Here is a 23665-nt window from a genome sequence, read left to right on the forward strand (position 1 = left end):
ATATCAACTGGCTCCAGAAAGTTAAACAGATTTGTAAATTACTTCTATTAAAAAAATCTTAATCCTATCAGTACTTATGAGCTGCTGAAGTTGAGTTGTTCTTTTCTGTCTAAGTGCTCTCTGATGACATGTGTCTCGGGAACCGCCCAGTTTAGAAGCAAATCCCCATAGGAAAAATTTTTTGTTTTTTTTAAATTTTTTCACTAAAATGCTGGAATTATCCCAAATTTTTCATTTTCACAAGGGGTAATAGGAAGAAAGCCTCCCAAAATTTGTTACACCATTTCTTCTGAGTATATAAATACCCCATGTGTGGATGTAAACTGCTCTGCGGGCGCACTACAGGGCTCAGAAGAGAAGGAGCGCCATTGGGCCTTTGGAGAGAGAATTTGTCTGGAACTGAAGGCCATGTGCGTTTACAAAGCATGCCATGGTGCCAGAACAGTGCACATTTACACCCCACTGGTGTCTGACAGATTTTTTTGAACAGTGGTCCATGAAAATGAAAAATTTTATTTTTCATTTGCACAGCCCACTGTTCTAAAGATCTGTCAAAAGCCAGTGGGGTGTAAATGCTCACTGCACACCTTATTACATTCCGTGAGGGGTTTAGTTTTCTAAACCACAGAGCGTTTTACATCCACATATGGGCTATTTCCATACTCAGAAGAAATGGGGTTAAAATTTTGGAAGGCTTTTCTCCTGTTACCCCTTGTGAAAATGAAAAATTTGGGGTAACACCAGCATTTTAATGAAAAAAATAAAATTTTTCATTTTCACGTCCAACACCTGTGGGGTGTAAAGACTCACTGTATCCCTTGTTACGTTCCTTGAGGGGTGCTGTTTCCAAAATAGTTGCCTTTTTTTTTTTTTCTGTTATGGCACCATAGAGGCTTCCTAAATGCGACATGCCCCACAAAAACAATTTCAGAAAAATTTGCTTTCAAAAAGCCAAATGTTGCTCCTTCACTTTTGAGCATTGTAGTGCACCCGCAGAGCACTTTACGTCCACATTTGGGGTATTTCCAAACTCAGAACAAATGGGGTTACACATTTTGGGGGGCATTCTCTCCTATTACCTCTTGTAAAAATGGTAGATTTGGGAAAATAACATCATTTTAGTGAAAAAAATTTCTTTAACACATTAAACTTTAATGAAAAGTCATCAAACACCTGTGGGGTGTTAAGGCTCACTGTCCCCCTTGTTACGTTTGTTAAGGGTGTAGTTTCCAAAATAGTATGCCATGTGTTTGTTTTTTTTGCTGTTATGGCCCCATAGGGGCTTCCTAAATGCGACATGCCCCCCTAAAAACCATTTCAGCAAAATTTGCTTTCAAAAAGCCCAATGGCTCTCCTTCTCTTGGGGCTTTCTAACTGCGACATGCCACCCAAAAACCATTTCAGCAAAATTCACTCTCAAAAATCCCATTGTTGCTCCTTCACTTCTGAGCCCTCTACTGCACCCACAGAGCCCTTTACGTTCACATATGAGGTATTTCCTTACTTGAGAGAAATTGGGTTACATATTATGGGGGCTTTTTCTCCTTTTACCTCTTGTAAAAATTCATAAACTGGGTCTACAAGAACATGTATAAAAATTGAGATTTTGAATTTCCTCCTTCACTTTGCTGCTATTCCTGTGAAACACTTGAAGAGTTAACAAACTTTCTGAATGTCATTTTGTATACGTTGAGGGGTGCAGTTTTTATGATGGAGTCATTTATGGGGGAATTCTAATATTGGATAATTGCTGCTGAACTTTAAAGCCCTCAGATGTCTTCCAAAAGTAAAAACATGTCAACTTTATGATGCAAATATAAAGTAGACATATTGTATATGTGAATCAATATATAATTTATTTGGAATATCCATTTCCTTACAAGCAGAGAGCTTCAAAGTTAGAAAAATGCTACATTTTCTAATTTTTCATTACATTTTGGAATTTTTTACCAAGAAATGATGCAAGTATTGATGAAAATTTACCACTATGGTAAAGTAGAATATGCCACGAAAAAACTATCTTGGAATCAAATCCATAAGTAAAAGCATCCCAGAGTTATTAATGCTTAAAGTGACAGTGGTCAGATGTGCAAAAATGCTCTGGTCCTTAAAGGGGTACTCTGCTGCTCGCCCCCTCATGATGTCATGGCCCACCCCCTCAATTATGTCATGCCCCCTCCCATAGACATGCATTGAGGGGGTGGGACGTGACATCATGAGGGGGCGTGGCTAGGACGTCATCTTCATCTTCAAATCTTCATAAAACACTTTAATCATGATTATAGGTCAAAATCACTTTCCCATAACAGCAATATTTCTCTAAAAACATACATTGAAGAAAATGCATTAAAACATCAACTTATGTGAACCCATCTCAACCCACTTATATGTCTAGTAAGTTCACTTGGGTGACCTTGAGCACCAGAACTCATAGAACACCCTGCCAAAAGCCTCAGGATTCATAGGAAATGTAGGCAGCATTATCAAGTCATTTTAGTGAAGGATTTGCAATCACTAAAAACTTATGCTTGACACATTAACTTAAACAAGTAAGCACAAGGCATACAAATAAACTACAATAACTATAAAAGTGAGGGAACATTTTCCAGAGTGCTTCTTTAAAGGGGTAATCCGGTGGAAAACTTTTTTTTTTTAAATCAACTGGTGCCAGAAAGTTAAACAGATTTGTAAATGACTTCTATTAAACATTTTTTTTACCCTTCCAGTACTTTTTAGCAGCTGTATGCTACAGAAGAAATTATTTTATTTTTTAATTTATTTTATCTGAAAAACCCTTAGTTAGCACACAAAGAGTATGGGGAGTGACTATATTAAAACATAACTTTTACTAGATCAAAGTAAAAAATCTAAGATAATAAGTGCTGCATCCAGTGTGGATGACTCCAAATGCAAATACCGGACAAACATAGAAATAATTATCTCAATACTTGTCCACAGTGCTCGATGCTGACACCTGATGCCCGTATCAGGAACTGTCCAAAGCAGGAGCAAATCCTCATATCAAACCTATGCTGCTCTGGACAGTTCCTGACACAGACAGAGGTGTCAGCAGAGAGCACTGTGGACAAGACAAAAAAGATATTCAAAAAGAATAGAATTTTCTCTGTAGCATACAGTTGCTAATAAGTGCTGGAAGGGTAAAGATTTTTTAATAGAATTAATTTACAAATCTGTTTAACTTTCTGGCACCAGTTCATTAAAAAATAAAAAAAGTTTTCCACCGGAGTAATCCCTTTAAAGACCAATAACATTTTCATAAATCAAAATCTACAAGCTTGTCAAGGATTTAAAGGGGTACTGCAGTGAAAAACTATTTTTTTAAATCAACTGGTACTGAAGTTAAACAGATTTGTAAATTACTTCTATTTAAAACTCCTTCCAGTACTTATCAGCTGCTGTATGCTCCACAGGAAGTTGAATAGTTCTCTCCAGTCTGACCACAGTGCTCTCTGCCGACATCTCTGTCAGTTTCAGGAACTGTCCAGAGCAGGAGAGGTTTGCTATGGGGATTTGTTCCTGGTCTGGACAGTTCCTGACATGGACAAAGGTGTCAGCAAAGAGCAATGTGGTCATACTGTAAAGAACCACACACTTTCCTCTATAGTTTACAGCTGCTGATGAGTACTGGAAGGATTAAGATTTTTAAATGGAAGTAATTTACAAATCTGTTTAACTTACTGGCACTTGTTGATTAAAAAAAAAAAAGTTTTTTTACCGGAGTACCCCTTTAACAATGAAACCAAGAAATCATTGAAGAACAAAGTATGAATGATATATTGGTAGAAATACTTACAGTTTGCAGGAGAACTTTTTTGCACAGAAATATTATAGTTTGAGTGAACAATATCTTCCCATTGAATTGTATGTAAGTTGCAAAGTTTAGGATTGTTTCTGATTAGAACTCCACCATGAATGATTTCTGTAAAAAAAAGGAGAAAGTTTGATGTAAAAATATGAAGTATATGATCACTCTAAAAGGCAATGTTTTCCTGAAAGTAAATGTGTTGTTAAAGAGTAAAATAAGCTTGTTATATTTCTTGCCACTCAAGCAGTGATGCTCTGATGCTCCCGATCCTTGCTTACATTCCAGCAGTAATAACCACTGGCCAGAATATGGCTGCAAGAAAGTACAGCATGAATCAATAGAGAAATATTAACTAGAGATGAGCAAATCAAATATGAAGAATCCAAATTCATTACGAATATCATGAAATATTTGATTCGTAACAAATCCGAATATCGCCGCGATTCGTTATAACAAATCGCTTCATGGGCTCCATTATCTGCAGGCTGGGGGGCTAAAATGGTAGATCCACATGTGAGAACATGGAGCAAGGAATTCTGGGAAGGTGGGACGGAAGGATGACCCTGAATCACATGGTGGCATGCAGCCTATCAGCAGCCGGCCAGCCCCTGTGATGTCACAGCCCTATATAATCGGCAGCCCTTGCTGCAGCCAAGCGTTTCAGCGTTTTATTAGAGAGAGAGCAGTGTGTGTGCCACAGAAAAAAAAATAAAAAAAGCTTTACAGCAGTGATTCACCACAGGCCCAAATCAATGCAGAAAAGCAGTGACAGGGGAGAGAGAGAAAGTACACTTTTGGGTGTAGTACACAGCGATTCTGTACTCAGTGGCATAGCTATAGTGGTCGCAAGGGTCGCAATCACGACTGGGCCCGTAGCCTGGGGGGGCCTGCGCGGCCCCCCTGCCACTTCACTATACTATGCTATAGCAACAGGTCCCGGGCCGCTGCCAGCAAGTCGCCCGGGCCCGCCGCTGCAAGCCGATCTGCCTCCGGCTTTCATTCATTGTGCCGACCTGGCGTCCTCAGATGAAATACCTTTCACTGCTGTGCAGAGGCTCCTCCCCCAGCTTACGAGTGGTGCGCGGCCGTACAGAGACGGTGGCTGCGTAATGACGTTCCCAAAATCACAGCAAGGGGGCGTCACTAAGCTCTACGTCATTACGTGGTTGCCGTTTCTGTACCATCATTTGTTGAAACCATCATATGTTGAGGGATCCGTGCAATGTTAAATATAGGAAGGTATACTCACCTGTCCCCACTGCTCCGGACCGTCACCGCTGCCCTGGATGTCGCTGTCCATCGCTGTCGCCGCGTCCCTGTGGTGCCCCGCCGCTCCAGACTGTCTCCGCTGCCCGGGATTGTCATTCCTTATCGCCTTCATCACGTCGCTACGCACGCCGTTCCTATTGGATGACGGGATGGCGTGCACGGCGACGTCATGACGACGATGGAGAGCGTCGGCGATGCAGGGGATCCCGAAGAGGACGGTCCGGAGCACCGGGGACATGTAAGTGATTGTCACCCGACCACACGGGGCACCTTAAACGGCTATCCGGCGGCAGCTGAAGCAGTCTGCACTGCCGGCCAGCCGTTTATGTGATGTCCCCGACATACAAAAGCATCGTATGTTGATGCTGCCTTCAACATGCGATGGCCTCTGAGAGGCCATCATATGTTGAAATTATCGTATATCGGGGCCATCGTAGGTTGGGAGGGGTCACTGTATGCGGAAAGTCCCCACTGAGATTTTCCATGTGGACATTCCATCGTGTTAATATAGCCTAAAGGCTAGAGCTGGAACTGCTGTGGTAGGCCACCTTAATTACAAGTGTTACCCTTGCAGGGACTAGATAACAGAAATATTACCTTGTAATTGTCGCATTGGAAGCTCCTCCAGAGCATGGGTCACGTTTACTCCATAATTTGAAAAAATTGTCAGTGCAGCGTTCTGGTACAAGGTTTCTCCTCTAATGATCCGAAGGTTTCCAAGTGGAATCGACTTTGCTGTATTTAGAGCAATGATAACATATCCTCCTACTTCTTGAATATCCTGAAGGGAAAAATTAAGAATAACAAAATTAAAAACTCTTTAAAACCACCTCAATAAAAATACTGAAGAAAATTGAGAGTTGCAATGAGGCGGTCACTCAGCACTCAGTTGATATATGTACATGGACATAAGTGGAGGGACGTCTCAAAAGCTCCTTGTCGATTTGACAGATAAATACATGAGTGAATCCATCACAAGGTTGCCCTTTTGCCTTGTCTTGTTAATGAGGGATCACCATGTACAAAAAACAATGTCATTCTTATACACCACATAACATTGAAAAAGCATTTCCTCCAGTGTTCCCAATAAGCTGGAAGGAGTTAAAATCATCATTATAATGAGGTCAATGCCCATTTACATGGTGGAATATCTGCCTGGAACATTCCGTGTATGGCAGGCGCCAACCCAATCAGTCAGCGCTAGGACCACTTGGAAATGCTCTGTCTCTATAGATGGAAGTGCATTTCCGAGCATTATCTGCAGAAATAATGAACATGTTTATTGTTTCAAAAGAGTGCAGAATTTACATTTTCACAGCAGATGTTTCTCCCACAGAAATTCTGCTGTGCGCACAGCAGGGGCGGACATACGCCTTTGCAGCCAGATCAGCTGCACAGGGGCCCAGCGTGTGAGGGGGCCTGCCGCCCTTTGCAAAGGCGGCGGGCCCCTCACACGATGAACAGTGAGCAGTGGCGCTGCGCCGCCACTGTTCACTGTTCTGAAGCGGCTGCGGCGCATAACAGCGCAGCGGCCGACCTGGATCTGACGAGGGACGAGGCGCAAGTGACGTCCATCTGCAGACCCGTGCAGGGGGACGCCAGCGGCGCCACTCGTCAGGCCACTGCCGGAGAAGAGAAGCGATGCGCAGGCCAGGTAACTGTGTCTGTATGTATGTGTGTCTGTGTATGTGTGTCTGTGTGTTGGGGGGGGTTATGCTACCTAATGTGGGCAATCTATGCTAACTAACATGGGGAAATTGCTACCTAATGTGTGGAAAATTTGCTACCTAATGTGAGGAAACTTTGCTACCTAATGTGAGGAAACTATGCTACATCATGTGAGGAAACCATGTCCCCTAATGTGGGGAAACTATGCTACTTAATGTGAGGAAACTATGCTACCTAATGTGGGGAGACTATGCTACCTAATGTGGGGAAACTATGCTACCTAATCTGAGGAAACTATGCTACCTAATAAGAGGAAACTATTCTACCTAATGTTGGGAAACTGCTGCCTATCTAATGTGGGGAAACTGCTACCTAATGTGGGGAAAATATGCTACCTAATGTGAGGAAACTATGCTACCTAATGTGGGGAAATTATGCTACCTTATGTGGGGAAACTATGCTTCCTAATGTGGGGAAACTATGCTACCTAATGTGGGGAAACTATGCTACCTAATGTGGGGAAACTGCTGCCTACCTAATGTGGGGAAACTATGCTACCTAATGTGAGGAAACTATGCTACCTAATGTGGGGAAACTGCTGCCTACCTAATGTGGGGAAACTATGCTACCTAATGTGAGGAAACTATGCTACCTAATGTGGGAAAACTATGCTTCCTAATGTGGGGAAACTATGCTACCTAATGTGGGGGGCCTGAATCAGCTGCGGCATATGGGGGGCCTTAATAATTAACAACTGGTATTGGGGGGGTCCTCCTGAGCAACTGATATGGGTAGGGGCCTGTCATGTTACACATGCATGGTTTGCCTTTTTATCCTGTGTGTCCCTTCTCTCTTTACTTCATTCTGTCCTCAGTATTGACTCCACCCCTCCCTTCTCTTTTGTTTTTTTGCTTCATCCTTCATCTCAGCCTCATGTGCCTGTTAGCTGCTCACAGCATGATCTTTAGACCTATCCATTTGTTCATCGGTGTATGATCTGCAGAGTTTGGAATAAACTCCATCACAATCTACAAGGTGTCTTTTGAATCAAGTCACTGTCAGCCAGTTCAACTAAGATTGGAGGCTAAGGCTATTCCATCACAAACTGTAAGTTTAAGAGATCACACTTTCAATGCTTAGACTGGAGAGGCAGAACAGGGCCCCCCTAAGCAAGCAACAAATGGGGGTCCATCTGAGTAAGTGACATATGGGGGGGAGTTACTGAACAAGTGACGTATGAGGGGGGGGGGGTGCAGGCACATTTTTTGCATAGGTAGCAGAATCCCATTGAAAACAATGGGAGACTCCTGCAACAGAATTTCCGAGTGGGATTTTTCTGCAGCATTCTGCTAGGAAATTCCGCCATGTGAATGGGACCAAACAGATCTAGTGTCTGCAGGGTATGGAATTTTTAATCTACAGCTAGGTTCACCCTACAGAACAGTGTAAGCGAAATTACCCTCGGAAATTCTAGTGCAGAAGAATCCCATTGCTGTCAATGGGATTCCGCTGCACAGTGCACATTGCAGAGTTTCAGTGGTGGAGTTTCCACTGCTGAATTTCCACCTTTGTAAGAATGATCTCGGTCATTCTTTCGGCAGAATCTGCTGAAATACATTGCCATCTATAGGGACGGCAATATATAGGCAGTTCTAGCGCCGATTGATTTTATGTCCAACTAGGAGGCTCATAATATGCTTTCCAAATTTTTACTACTCGTATAGCAGCAGAATAAAGTAATGAACAGGTGAGAAAAAAAACTTGAAATAAGTGTAACCAAACATGCTATAAAAGGTACAGTCTGCAGGTAACCAATCAGGTGATATAAGGAAGAAAGCCCCTAAAACGCCTCCTTTCCTTACTGCTCGTCTGACAGTTAAGTTATACCTGTTGATATATTAAACTTTGCTAATAAATATAAGGAAATCTATATATTTTCCCACACATATACTATATTACACATTATATTCTAAGTGTATATCATTTCTCCCCTTTCCCCATATTTTCTCCCTTCCATTCCACGTTTCTATTCTCATTTCTTATATATTTTCCATATCTCCGGTCTTGACTTTGGCCAGACTGTGAAATATTTCCATCCTTTTCTACCCTTCTGTTCCCTTCAGTGCCGCGTATTTCTTTCCAAATTGCTCCGCAGCCAGGCCTGGATAAACAGGAGCCGTTTTCCCGGCTGCTCATACTCCACCTGTCTTACCCATCCTCTTCCTTCCAATCAGCTCCACCACCTTTCTTTCCAGCAAGAGGCCGTCCATGGCGCTCACGAGGACATCGTGGTTATCCACGCTCCAGACCACCTACAGGTAAGTCTCCCTCCAGGCTTTCTTTTCTTCCTCCTCTAGGTGGCCGTCTCCGATATTTTTTCCCAATCTGGGCTTCCATTACTTCAGACGCATGAATCCTTCAAACTGTATAAGGTTATATGATAGATTTCCTATCTCCTCCAGTTCAACTCTTCCTTCCCCACAAAATAAAATTCTCCTCTCTAGATCATTTCCTTATATATCAGGAAATCAAGGATCTTGCCAAAAAAAGGGGCGATCATCCAATCTTCCTCCAATATTCAAGGATTTCTCAGCAACATCTTTCTTGTGAAGAAAAAAGAAAGAGGACAAAGACCTGTCATCAACCTACGTCAACTCAACGATTTTGTCCATTACCAACATTTCAAGTTGTAAGGCATCCATCTTTTAAGAGATCTTCTTTTAGAAAATGATTGGATGGTGAAAGTGGGCTAACAGTCCCAATACACCCTGTACACCAACCTTACCTCCAGTTTGTTTGGGAAGACATCAAATGGCAATTCACTTACTTCCCCTTTGGCCTGTCTTCAGCCCCTTGGTGCTTCACCAAACTAATGAAACCAGTAGTTTCCATTTTACAGAGTCGAGGCGTATGCCTCATAATCTACCTGGATGACATTTTGATTACGGCACAATCTCCTGTTCTACTCAGTCGTCACTAGAATTGGACTCTTTCCGTTCTTACCAACCTAGGATTTTCAATCAATCTGAAAAAATCTTTATTGATCCCATCAAAAGAAGTGGAGCTTATGGGATTTATGGTGAATTCACAATCCTCTACAGTCAGCCTTCCTCCCAGGAAATTCTACACCATTCGAAAAGAAATTCGATACATTCTTCTCAAATGGTCAATATCATTGAGAACTATAGCGAAAATAGTAGGACTTCTTTCTGCCTTTATTCAAGTTATTATTCACCTCATGCCATTAATAAAATCATTATTTTCCGTTACAATGTTAGGAAAATCATACATTTTCGGTGCTGGCCTCACTCAGAATCTTCCAGTATTTTTCTGTCCAGAGATTCTGCAGTGTGAACCCAGTCTAAAATTTCCAGAGAACATATCTTAAAAGGAACAGTGATTGGCTCATTGGTCAACATGGGTCAAGAGACTTTCCTCAAGAACAAATATAGATGCCTAAAAACAGTATCCTTAACTATAGATGAAAAACTATAATTTTGACCTCTAGTGTCTCCCATTATTTACTCTTGGCAGGACTCTCATGTGTGATTAAATAGTTAACTTAATCATCCAGCCCCCTTCCACTAAGCCTCATTTGTCTGAGTTTGCAGCATTCTTTCGGCCACCAGCCCAGCGTTCTGAGCATTTATGTTCAGAATGCCGGGTTTGGGCTGCCTTGCTCGTGACTTCTCACCCCTCAATTCATGTCTATAGGAGGGGGCCTGACGGCTTTGGTCGAGCGACATGAATGGAGGGGATGTGACGTGGATAGGGGATAAGATGTCTAGGGGCAGAGTATCCCTTTAAAGGGGTACTCCACTGCTCAGCGTTTGGAACAAACTGTTCCTAACGATGGAGCCGGTGTCGGGAGCTCGTGACATTGTAGCCCCGCAGTGTCTATGCAAGGGGGCGTGAAGGCTGTCTGCAGGGTATGGAATTTTTTAAATCTACGGCTAGGCTCAGGCTAGGTTCACCCTACAGAACAGTGTAAGCACTCGGAAATTCTTGTGCAGAAGAATCCCATTGCTGTCAAAGGAATTCCACTGCACAGTGCATATTGCAGAGTTTCAGCGGTGGAGTTTCCACTGCTGAATTTCCACCATTGAAAGAATAATCTCAATCATTCTTTCGGCAGAATCTGCAGAAATACATTGCCATCTATAGGGACGGCAATGTATAGCTAGTTCTAGCGCCGACTGATTTTCAGTGGGTGCTGGCCTCACTCGGAATCTTCTGGTATTTTTCTGTCCAGAGATTCTGCAGTGTGAACCCAGTCTAAAATTTCCAGAGCACATAGCTTAAAGGGAACCGTGATTGGCTCATTGGTCAACATGTTTCAAGAGACTTTCCTCAAGAACAAATATAGATGCATGAAAAGGAGTATCCTTAACTATAGATGAAAAACTATCATTTTGACCGCTAGTGTCTCCCACTATTTACTCTTGGCAGGACTCTCATGTGTGATTAAATAGTTAACTTAATCATCCAGCCCCCTTCCACTAAGCCTCATTTGTCTGAGTTTACAGCATGTTTGTTATTTTAAAGGGGTACTCAACCCCTAGACATCTTGTTCTTTGGATAGGTGAGAAGATGTCTGATCGTGGGGGGACCCCCCCCGCGATCTCTGGGCCACCACCCCAGCGTTCTAAGCATTTATGTTCAGAATGCCGGGTTTGGGCTTCCGTGCTCGTGACTTCTCACCCCTCAATTCATGTCTATGAATGTGGTCGAGCAACATGAATGGGGGGGGGGGGGTGACGTGGATAGGGGATAAGATGTCTTGAGGCAGAGTATCCCTTTAAAGGGGTACTTCACTGCTCAGAGTTTGGAACAAACTGTTCCTAGCGTTGGAGCCAGCGCGGGGGGCTCATGACGTCACAAGGTCCCGGCGCCAGCTCCAGCGTTAGGAACAGTTTGTTCCAAATGCTGAACAGCGGAGTACCCCTTTAAGGCCACAGGGATTTTTCACTTTTGCACTTTCGGTTCATCACTTTTGTAGGGCAAATTATTTTTCAAAATACACTATTTTGCAAATTTGGGGGCTTCCGTTTCTACACAGTGCCCTTTTCAGTAAAAATGACACATGATATTTTTTTGTAGGTCCATATGATTACAAGAATACCCAATATTGTATTAAGTATTGTATTAAGTATTTTACTAATTCAAATAAATTAAAACTTTTTGTATGAAAATCATGCTTCAAATTGTTCTATTCCAATGCCTATAACACTTTTCCATATACGGGAATGTGTCAGGGCTCATTTTTAGAGCCATGATCTGCAGATTTTATCTGTACCTTTTTTTTTTTTTTTTTTTTATGAGATTTTTTGATCTCTTTTTATTAATTTTCCTATAGTATATGAAGAGACCGGACATTGGTATTTTTTAATGTTTTCATTATTTAATGTTTACCCCATTGACCATGCGGTTTAATTAATGTTATATTTTCATAGTTTGGACATTTATTCACACAGCAATACCACATATGTTTATGTACATTATATTATTTGAATAAAGGGGGAAAAGCAGGGTGATTTAAACTTTTAAGAGGAAAGGGGCTTATTCACATTTATTACCTTTTCTTTTTACATTTTATTAACAATTTTTTACTAACCATGGGGGATTATTACATGAAATCTTTCAATTGCATACACTCAACAATGCTGTGCCACAGCACAGCCTTTTACCAGTGTTATTGGCGCTCCAATGGTGCAGGCTGATTAATCTGTATGCAGTATTGGAGCATTGATCGGACAGAATGGAGGCAAATAAAGAGCCTACGAGCTAAGTGGCAATAGCTTTTCCCGCATTTAGTTGTCGTGATCAACTTTGACCATGGTGTCTATAGGGTAAATGCTGGACCATCGTTGATGTCTGGCATTAGCCGTTGGTTGGGGCTGTTGATAACAGATGAAACCCACCGAGTATGAAGCACGCTCAACAGTGTGAGTAGGTGCATGGTCAATAATCTGCATTTCATAATTTTTACTTTAACCTCTTAAGGACTCAGGCTTACCTGTATGCCCTGCTCCCAGTTCCGTTATTTAAAACGGGTTCACGCCGTGACCCTGCGTCATACCGGGTCGGTCCCGGTAGCTTATGATAGCCGGGACCCTGGGCTAATAGCACGCGGCACCGATCGCTGTGCCACACGCTATTAAACCTTTAGACGCGGCGATCAAAGTTAAAACGCTGCATCCTGGCAGCTCAGTCGGGCTGATCAGGACAATCGCGATAAAATCGCGATGTCCCGATGAGCTAGGACACGAGAGGAGGTCCCCTTACCTTGCTCCGTCACATCTGATTGGGCATTTGATTGCTCCAAGCCAAGGCTACAGGCTTGAGCAATCAACCCCCTATAAGGCTGATCTATGCAAAGCTATGGCTTTGCAGGGATCAGGGTAAAAGATCAGTGTGTGCAGTGTTAATAAAGGTCATTTAACCCCTTCCCTAATAAAAGTTTGAATCACCCCCCTTTTCCAAATTAAAAAAAAACTGTGTAAATTAAAAAAATAAATAAACATATGTGGTATCGCTGTGTGCAGAAATGTCCGAACTATAAAAACATATCATTAATTAAATCGCACGGTCAATGGCGTATGCGCAAAAAATTTCCAAAGTCCAAAATAGTGTATTTTTGGTCACTTTTTATATCATGAAAAAATGAATAAAAAGCAACCAAAAAGTCCAATCAATACAAGAATGGTACCGCTAAAAACAGGGTGCAAAAAATGAGCCCTCATACCGGCCCGTATGCAGAAAAATAAATAAGTCATAGGGGTGAGAAGATGAGAATTTTTAATGTATACATTTTCCCGCATGTAGTTATGATTTTTTTCAGAAGTACGACAAAATCAAACCTATATAGGTAGGGTATCATTTTAATCGTATGGACCTACAGAATAAAGATAAGGTGTAATTTTTACCGAAGAATGCACTGCGTAGAAACGGAAGCCACCAAAAGTTACAAAATGACATTTTTCTTCAATTTTTTTGCATAATGATTTTTTTTTCCGTTTCGCTGTGGATTTTTTGTAAAATGTCACTGCAAAGTAGAATTGGTGGCGCAAAAAATAAGTCATCTTATGGAATTTTAGGTGCAAAATTGAAATCAAAGGTGATGAGGAAAAAATGAAAAAGGAAAAAAACGGAAAAATGCTGAGTCCTTAAGGGGTTAAGACAAAATCAGCTCTCTATGCACTGACTGCCTGGGGAGCATGTTATAGATATGTGATACACAGCTACATACAGTAGACACTAAAGGTCTTAGTAAAGCAAACTTTGTGCTATCTTCACAGAGTGCAGATAAAATCAGTACAGTGGCCCCTCAAAATACGATGGTAATCCGTTCCAAACAGACCATCGTTTGTTGAAACCATCGTATGTTGAGGGATCCGTGCAATGTAAAGTATAGGACAGTGGTCTACAACCTGCTCCAGATGTTGCAAAACTACAACACCCAACATGCCCGGACAGCCGTATAGGAAGTTGTACCCACCTGTCTCCGCCGCTCCGGACCGTCACCGCTCATCACCGCTGCCCTGGATGATGCCGCTCCTATTGGATGACGGGACGGCGTGCGCAGCGACGTGATGACAATGATGGAGAGCGCCGACGATGGAGGGGATCCCGAAGAGGACGCGCCGGAGCCCCGAGGGCAGGTAAGTGATCGTCAGCGGACCACACGGGGCACCGTAAACGGCTATCCGGTGGCAGCTGAAGCAGTCTGCGCTGCCAGATAGCCTTTTATTTGATGGCCGCAACATACAAAAGCATCGTATGTTGGTGCTGCCTTCAACATGCGATGGCCTCTGATGTCGGGGCCATCGTAGGTCAGGGGGGTCCCTGTATTATGCTTTCACATTTTTAAGCCAAGGCTAGGAATAGATCCTATATACAAAAAATAATAGAAGTATTTATGCTTTTTTTTTCTTCTTGTTTCTTTTGCTTTGCTGGTAAAACATTTGTATACTTCTCCTTTTTGCTTTATCTACTTCCAGCTTTTGCTGAAAAGAATTGCATCTAAAACTCCAGTAGCATAAAAAAGCAGTTGAAAATCACACAATACAGTATATAAAGCACCTAGGTCAGATAAGGATAAAGGATACACATTACATTTTGATGATCCAAACCTTAAGAAAAGAGAGGTCGTAATCGTCTCGTAAATGGGTAATTTCTAAATTTCCAAGTACAATGGCACATCCTTGGTACATTTTCTTTAAATAATTGTAATGGTATTCCACTGGACCAAGTTGAGACATACGATTGGCAGTCCCTGAGCAAACTTTTAACAAAAATGCAGAGAGAAATGATTAAAATAAAAAGCAATCACAATCAAAATAGTTTTTCAGTGGTTATGAAAAGTGCAGTATTACTATATATTGACATATACACGTGATACATTCTAACAAGTTGGCAAGAAATCTTAAAGGGTACCTCTCATCAAATAAACTTTTGATATATTTTAGATTAATGAATGTTGAATAACTTTCCAATAGCATGTTAATGAAAAATATGGTTCTTTCTATAGTATTTTTCCCAATCAGTCCTGTCAGCAAGCATTTCTGACTCATGCTGGAGTCCTAAACACTCAGAGCTGCCAGCCTGCTTTGTTCACAGACAAACAGGATGTGAACAAAGCAGGCTGGCAGCTCTGAGTGTTCTCCTTTGTGAACAAAGCAGACTGGCAGCTCGTAGTGTTTAGGACTCCAGCATGAGTCTGAAATGCTTGCTGCCAGGACTGGTAGGGAGACCCCTAGTGGTCATTTCTTCAAAGTGGAAAATTAAATAGAAAGAAGCATATTTTTTAATAACATGCAATTGTGAATTTATTCTGCATACATTAATCTATAATATATCAAAAGTTTTTTTTATGAGAGGTACCCTTTAAGCCCCTAAAGGGGTACTCCTGGTACCAGAAAGTTATACAGATTTGTAAAATACTTCTATTTTAAAATCTTAATCCTTCCAGTACTTATCAGCTGCTGTATACCACAAAGGATAGTTCTTTTCTTTTTTAATTTCCTTTCTGTTTGACTACCGCGCTCTCTGCTGACACCTCTGTCCATGTCAGGAACTGTCCAGAGCAGGATAGATTTGCTATGGGGATTTGCTCCTACTCTGGACAGTTCCTGACATGGACAGAGGTGTCAGCAGAGAGCACTGTGGTAAGATAGAAAATAAATTCAAAAAGAAAAGAACTTCATGTGGAGCATACAGCAGCTGATAAGTACTGAAAGGATTAAGAGGAGTAATTTTTACAAATCTGTTTAACTTTCTGGCACCAGTTGATAAAAAAAATAGTTTTCCACCGGAGAAACCCCTTTAATGCTCTCTTGCCTTCCTGCCGTGTTCTCTCTCTAATACATTAAACAAAAAGATAATCATAATAATAATGATAAGCTTCCCAGAGCTGTAGCTAGCTCCCTTTTTTTTTCCCCCTTCTTTCCCATCTGGCCCAGTACATCATGATAATCTATTCCAGACAAAACTCTTCAGGGTAGAACCTGCAACACAAACATATTAGGCTCAGCACTTTTCCAGCATTATCCTCCTCTTTTCCCCATAAATGACTCCTCCAAACACAATGCCACCAGCCTTCCCACAACGCACAAGGGGGTGATTTATCAAAACCTGTGCAGAGGAAAAGTTGCCCAGTTGTCCATAGCAACCAATCAGCTTGCTTCTTTCATTTTTAACTAGGCCCCTGCCAAATGAAATAAGTAATTTCCTTTGAAATAGCCAAATGAAATAAGCCCTTTTCCTCCCCCTCCCACAAGCACACACAATGCCTCCTGCCTTACCCATATTCCTCCAGCCTTCCCAACACACAATGCCTCCAGCCTCACCCACAAACAATGCCTCCAGCCTTACCCCACACAGTGACAGAGGGGTGTACATGGGAGACAGGGGTGTAGAGGGGTGTACGTGGGTGACAGAGGGGTGTACAGGGGTAACAGGAGTGTAAAGGTATGATAGGGGTGACAAAGGGGTGTAGAGAGGTGTACAGGGGTGACAGAGGGATGTACAGGGGTGACAAGGGGTGTAGAGGGGTGACAGAAGGGAGGGGGTTCAGTACCTGAAGCTGAGTAGGCCTCTGTCAGTGCCGCCCCTGCTCCTTCCCTCTATCCCCATCATTCTGCTGAGGGACCAGGGAGAATCCAGAGCTGCTCCACAGGAGAGGGAGGATACACTAGGATTGGAGCTGCAGCATCACCCGTCCCGGCACTGCACACAGACTTCTCTCCCGCCCGGCCTGCATGCCTGTGATTCACAGGTGTGCAGGCCTGGGCAGGAAAATCAAAAAATGGTGTCACGATTCGGCTGGCAGGAGGTGGATCCACTGTGCCAGAGAGGGATTGGCGTGGACCGTGCTAGTGGACCGGTTCTAAGTTACTACTGGTTTTCACCAGAGCCCGCCGCAAAGCGGGATGGTCTTGCAGCGGCGGTAGCAACCAGGTCGTATCCACTAGCAACGGCTCAACCTCTCTGACTGCTGAAGATAGGCGCGGTACAAGGGAGTAGACAAGAGCAAGGTCGGACGTAGCAGAAGGTCGGGGCAGGCAGCAAGGATCGTAGTCAGGGGCAACGGCAGGAGGTCTGGAACACAGGCTAGGAACACACTGGGAAACGCTTTCACTGGCACGATGGCAACAAGATCCGGCAAGGAAGGGAAGGGGAAGTGAGGTTAAGTAGGGAAGTGCACAGGTGAATGACTGATTAGACCCACTGCGCCAATCAGCGGCGCAGTGGCCCTTTAAATCGCAGAGACCCGGCGCGCGCGCGCCCTAGGGAGCGGGGCCGCGCGCGCCGGGACAGGACCGACGGAGAGCGAGTCAGGTACGGGAGCCGGGGTGCGCATCACGAGCGGGCGCCACCCGCATCGCGAATCGCATCCCGGCTGGGAGCGGTATCGCAGCGCACCCGGTCAGTAGATCTGACCGGGGCGCTGCAGTAGCGAGGATGTTGCGAGCGCTCCGGGGAGGAGCGGGGACCCGGAGCGCTCGGCGTAACAGTACCCCCCCCCTTGGGTCTCCCCCTCTTGGAGCCTGGGAACCTGAGGAGCAGACTTTTGTCTAGGATGTTGTCCTCAGGTTCCCAGGATCTCTCTTCAGGTCCACAGCCCTCCCAATCAACCAAAAAGAACCTTTTTCCTCTGACCGTCTTGGAGGCCAGTATCTCCTTCACTGAGAAGACGTCAGAAGAACCGGAAACAGGAGTGGGAGAAACAAGCTTGGGAGAGAAACGGTTGATGATGAGTGGTTTAAGAAGAGAGACATGAAAGGCATTAGGAATACGAAGAGAAGGAGGAAGAAGAAGTTTGTAAGAGACAGGATTAATTTGGCACAAGACTTTGAAAGGACCAAGATAGCGTGGTCCCAGTTTGTAACTGGGGACACGAAAGCGGACATATTTAGCGGAGAGCCATACCTTGTCTCCGGGAGCAAAAATGGGGGGAGCTCTTCTTTTCTTATCGGCAAACTTTTTCATGCGAGATGAAGCCTGTAAAAGAGAATTTTGGGTCTCTTTCCATATGGTGGAAAGATCACGAGTAACTTCATCTACAGCGGGCAAACCAGAGGACAAGGGAATAGGGAGGGGGGGAAGAGGGTGACGGCCGTACACCACGAAAAATGGGGATTTAGCAGAAGATTCAGAGACTCTAAAGTTGTACGAGAATTCGGCCCAAGGTAGAAGATCTGCCCAGTCATCCTGGCGGAAGGAAACAAAATGCCGTAAATAGTCACCCAGGACCTGGTTAATTCTTTCTACTTGCCCATTGGATTGAGAATGATAAGCAGAAGAGAAGTTTAATTTAATCTTGAGTTATTTACAGAGAGCCCTCCAGAATTTAGACACGAATTGGACACCTCTATCCGAGACAATCTGCGTGGGCAAACCGTGAAGACGAAAAATGTGTACAAAAAATTGTTTTGCCAACTGAGGCGCTGAAGGAAGACCAGGAAGAGGAACAAAATGTGCCATCTTGGAAAATCGATCAACGACCACCCAAACAACAGTGTTGCCACGGGATGGGGGTAGGTCTGTAATAAAGTCCATACCAATCAGAGACCAAGGCTGTTCGGGGACAGGCAGAGGGTGAAGGAGACCAGCAGGCTTCTGGCGAGGAGTCTTATCCCGGGCACAGACAGTACAGGCCCGCACAAAATCAACAACATCTGTTTCCAGAGTCGGCCACCAATAGAAACGAGAGATGAGTTGCAAGGACTTTTTGATGCCCGCATGGCCTGCGAGGTGGGAGGAGTGACCCCATTTGAGAATCCCGAGACGCTGGCGTGGAGAAACAAAGGTCTTCCCTGGAGGAGTTTGCCTGATGGAGGCTGGAGAAGAGGAGATCAGACAGTCAGGAGGAATGATGTGTTGCGGAGAGACCTCTACTTCCGAGGCATCCGAGGAACGAGAGAGAGCATCGGCCCTAATGTTCTTGTCGGCAGGGCGAAAATGAATTTCAAAGTTAAAACGGGCAAAGAACAACGACCACCTGGCCTGGCGAGGATTCAGCCGTTGGGCAGACTGGAGATAGGAGAGATTCTTGTGATCGGTGAAAATGATAACTGGAAATTTTGATCCCTCCAGCAGATGCCTCCATTCCTCAAGTGCCAATTTAATGGCCAGTAGTTCTCGATCCCCGATGGAGTAGTTCCTCTCCGCCGGAGAGAAGGTCCTAGAAAAAAACCCACAAGTAACAGCATGCCCGGAAGAATTTTTTTGTAGAAGGACCGCTCCAGCTCCCACTGAGGAGGCATCAACCTCCAATAGGAAGGGTTTAGATGGGTCAGGTCTGGAGAGCACGGGAGCAGAAGAAAAGGCAGACTTGAGCCGTTTAAATGCGTCTTCCGCTTGAGGAGACCAGGACTTAGGATTGGCATTCTTCTTGGTTAAAGCCACGATAGGAGCCACAATAGTGGAAAAATGTGGAATAAATTGTCTGTAATAATTGGCGAACCCCAAAAAACGTTGGATAGCACGGAGTCCGGAGGGGCGTGGCCAATCTAAGACGGCAGAGAGTTTATCTGGGTCCATTTGTAGTCCCTGGCCAGAGACCAAGTATCCTAGGAAAGGAAGAGATTGACATTGAAACAGACATTTCTCCATTTTGGCATAAAGTTGATTGTCTCGAAGTCTCTGAAGAACCATTCGGACATGCTGGCGATGTTCTTCTAAGTTGGCAGAAAAAATCAGAATATCGTCCAGATACACAACAACACAGGAATATAAGAGATCACGAAAAATTTCATTAACAAAGTCTTGGAAGACGGCAGGGGCGTTGCACAGACCAAAGGGCATGACCAGATACTCAAAGTGTCCATCTCTGGTGTTAAATGAAGTTTTCCATTCGTCCCCCTCCCTGATGCGGATGAGATTATATGCACCCCTTAAGTCCAGTTTGGTAAAGATGTGGGCACCTTGAAGGCGATCAAAGAGTTCAGAGATAAGAGGTAGGGGGTAGCGGTTCTTTACCGTGATTTTATTAAGTCCGCGGTAATCAATGCAAGGACGTAGGGAGCCATCTTTTTTGGACACAAAGAAAAATCCAGCTCCAGCAGGAGAGGAGGATTTGCGGATAAACCCCTTTTTTAAATTTTCCTGGATGTATTCAGACATAGCAAGAGTCTCTGGGGCGGACAGAGGGTAAATTTTGCCCCGGGGTGGAGTAGTGCCCGGGAGGAGGTCAATAGGACAGTCAAAAGGCCTGTGAGGGGGTAAAGTCTCAGCTTGCTTTTTGCAAAATACGTCAGCATAGTCCATATAAGCCTTAGGGAGACCGGTTACAGGAGGAACCACAGGGTCACGGCAGGGAGTACTGGGGACCGGTTTAAGACAGTCCTTGAAACAAGAAGTACCCCAGCTCTTGATCTCTCCTGTGGACCAATCAAGGGTTGGGGAATGGCGTTGAAGCCACGGTAGTCCAAGGAGAATTTCGGAAGTGCAATTGGAGAGGACCAAAAACTCAATTTTTTCGTGATGAGGTCCGATGCACATTAGGAGGGGTTCCGTGCGGTAACGCACGGCACAGTCCAATCTTTCATTGTTAACACAATTGATGTAGAGGGGTCTGGCGAGACTGGTCACAGGGATGTTGAACCTGTTGATGAGAGAGGCCAAAATAAAATTTCCTGCAGATCCGGAATCCAAGAAGGCCTTAGTAGAGAAGGAGAAGGTAGAGGCAGATATCCGCACAGGCACAGTAAGGCGTGGAGAAGCAGAGTTGACATCAAGAACTGTGTCACCTTTGTGCGGAGTCAGCGTATGTCTTTCCAGGCGGGGAGGACAGATAGGACAATCCTTCAGGAAGTGTTCGGTACCGGCACAGTACAGGCAAAGATTCTCCATGCGGCGTCGTGTCCTCTCTTGAGGTGTCAAGCGAGACCGGTCAACTTGCATAGCCTCCACGGCGGGAGGCACAGGAACGGATTGCAGAGGACCAGAGGAGAGAGGAGCCGGGGAGAAAAAACGCCTCGTGCGAACAAAGTCCATATCCTGGCGGAGCTCCTGACGCCTTTCGGAAAAACGCATGTCAATGCGAGTGGCAAGATGAATGAGTTCATGTAGGTTAGCAGGAATTTCTCGTGCGGCCAGAACATCTTTAATGTTGCTGGATAGGCCTTTTTTAAAGGTCGCGCAGAGGGCCTCATTATTCCAGGATAATTCGGAAGCAAGAGTACGGAATTGGATGGCGTACTCGCCAACGGAAGAATTACCCTGGACCAGGTTCAGCAGGGCAGTCTCAGCAGAAGAGGCTCGGGCAGGTTCCTCAAAGACAGTTCGAATTTCCGAGAAGAAGGAGTGTACAGAGGCAGTGACGGGGTCATTGCGGTCCCAGAGCGGTGTGGCCCATGACAGAGCCTTCCCAGACAGAAGGCTGACTACGAAAGCCACCTTAGACCTTTCAGTAGGAAACTGGTCCGACATCATCTCCAAGTGCAGGGAACATTGTGAAAGAAAGCCACGGCAAAACTTAGAGTCCCCATCAAATTTATCCGGCAAAGAAAGTCGTAGGCCGGAAGCGGCCACTCGCTGCGGAGGAGGTGCAGGAGCTGGCGGAGGAGATGATTGCTGAAGCTGTGGTAGTAACTGCCGTAGCATCACGGTCAGTTGAGACAGCTGGTGGCCTTGTTGCGCTATCTGTTGCGACTGCTGGGCGACCACCGTGGTGAGGTCGGCGACAACTGGCAGTGGAACTTCAGCGGGATCCATGGCCGGATCTACTGTCACGATTCGGCTGGCAGGAGGTGGATCCACTGTGCCAGAGAGGGATTGGCGTGGACCGTGCTAGTGGACCGGTTCTAAGTTACTACTGGTTTTCACCAGAGCCCGCCGCAAAGCGGGATGGTCTTGCAGCGGCGGTAGCAACCAGGTCTTATCCACTAGCAACGGCTCAACCTCTCTGACTGCTGAAGATAGGCGCGGTACAAGGGAGTAGACAAGAGCAAGGTCGGACGTAGCAGAAGGTCGGGGCAGGCAGCAAGGATCGTAGTCAGGGGCAACGGCAGGAGGTCTGGAACACAGGCTAGGAACACACTGGGAAACGCTTTCACTGGCACGATGGCAACAAGATCCGGCAAGGAAGGGAAGGGGAAGTGAGGTTAAGTAGGGAAGTGCACAGGTGAATGACTGATTAGACCCACTGCGCCAATCAGCGGCGCAGTGGCCCTTTAAATCGCAGAGACCCGGCGCGCGCGCGCCCTAGGGAGCGGGGCCGCGCGCGCCGGGACAGGACCGACGGAGAGCGAGTCAGGTACAGGAGCCGGGGTGCGCATCGCGAGCGGGCGCCACCCGCATCGCGAATCGCATCCCGGCTGGGAGCGGTATCGCAGTGCACCCGGTCAGTAGATCTGACCGGGGCGCTGCAGTAGCGAGGATGTTGCGAGCGCTCCGGGGAGGAGCGGGGACCCGGAGCGCTCGCCGTAACAAATGGTAGCGCCATATTTCTCACCAGAGTGTCCTGGCACCCCGGTTGTGAACCAATGCCTCAGTTTAATGTGTGCTGGACTTCCTGTGCAAGCAGGTGCAGCAACCAGGGCCAATGCAGCCCTGGCAGCTGCGTCCCCTTGCAACAGCGCACCTGAGGCGATCGCTTCACTCGCCTCATGGGAGCTACAGCCCTGAAGCTTCCCATGCAGCAAAACTCCAAATAAAATAATACAGTCCAGATCCTTGTGGGGTTAGATCTTACCCAGCTGGTGGCATTTAACCCTGGTACACAGATTTCTTAGGTCTTAATAGAACTGTGAACAGAATTCCATCCTAAATGGATTTCAGGCCACAATGCGACCACATTTACTTTCAATACAGCCAGGTGCAGCAGCACAGCATAGTGATCACTGGCCAGCACATGAGTCAATGGACTCGTGTTACTATGACAGTCAGATATGTTAGGATATTTAGTCTCCGTCTTTGAAAGACAATTTAAAAGGAAATTGAAACATTGTGTAACTAAATGCAGTGTAACATAAGTAGAACAAAATTGTTACAAAGTAACCAATGTTTCATGCAGATTTAAAAGGGTTGTACAAATTTAAGGAAAGAAAAGTCAGCTTTTACCCCCAGAAACAGCACAACTCCTTAGGCTCTCGATCACTGCTGTAGTGAAGTAAATGGGTTAAACTACAATATTAAATACAGCCCATGTGCAAGTGTGGTGTTGGGTCTAAGAACAAAAAAGCACCTTTTATAATTCTGGATAACCTCATAATTCTACTATAATGTCTATTTGGAATTTTGTGTTTTAACAAAGGTGTTGCAAGGGTGCAAGAGAGGATTGTGGCAGGGTAATACATTCATCAGTATTTGTCTTAGGCTGGGTTTTCTACTTAGCCGGTTTTTAAAAAGTGTTTGAGCTAAAGCCAGAAGTGGATCCAGCAGAATGGAGAATTTTTT

General features: G+C 44.8%; 1 protein-coding gene across 2 annotated transcripts in view; it reads right to left on the minus strand.

Annotated features, from left to right (window-relative positions):
• LOC130273546 (epidermal growth factor receptor-like) overlaps positions 1 to 23665 on the minus strand; it is a 156286-nt gene that overhangs the window by 52869 nt on the left and 79752 nt on the right. For both annotated transcript variants that reach the window (XM_056520544.1, XM_056520543.1), the window contains 3 exons: positions 14896 to 15047; positions 5693 to 5876; positions 3815 to 3940 (listed from right to left, as the gene is read on the minus strand). In XM_056520544.1, coding sequence (XP_056376519.1) covers positions 3815 to 3940; positions 5693 to 5876; positions 14896 to 15047 — 462 coding nt within the window. The remainder of the gene's footprint in view (positions 1 to 3814; positions 3941 to 5692; positions 5877 to 14895; positions 15048 to 23665) is intronic.

Source organism: Hyla sarda, chromosome 5 (genome assembly GCF_029499605.1).
Source record: "Hyla sarda isolate aHylSar1 chromosome 5, aHylSar1.hap1, whole genome shotgun sequence".
Lineage (NCBI taxonomy): Eukaryota > Metazoa > Chordata > Amphibia > Anura > Hylidae > Hyla > Hyla sarda.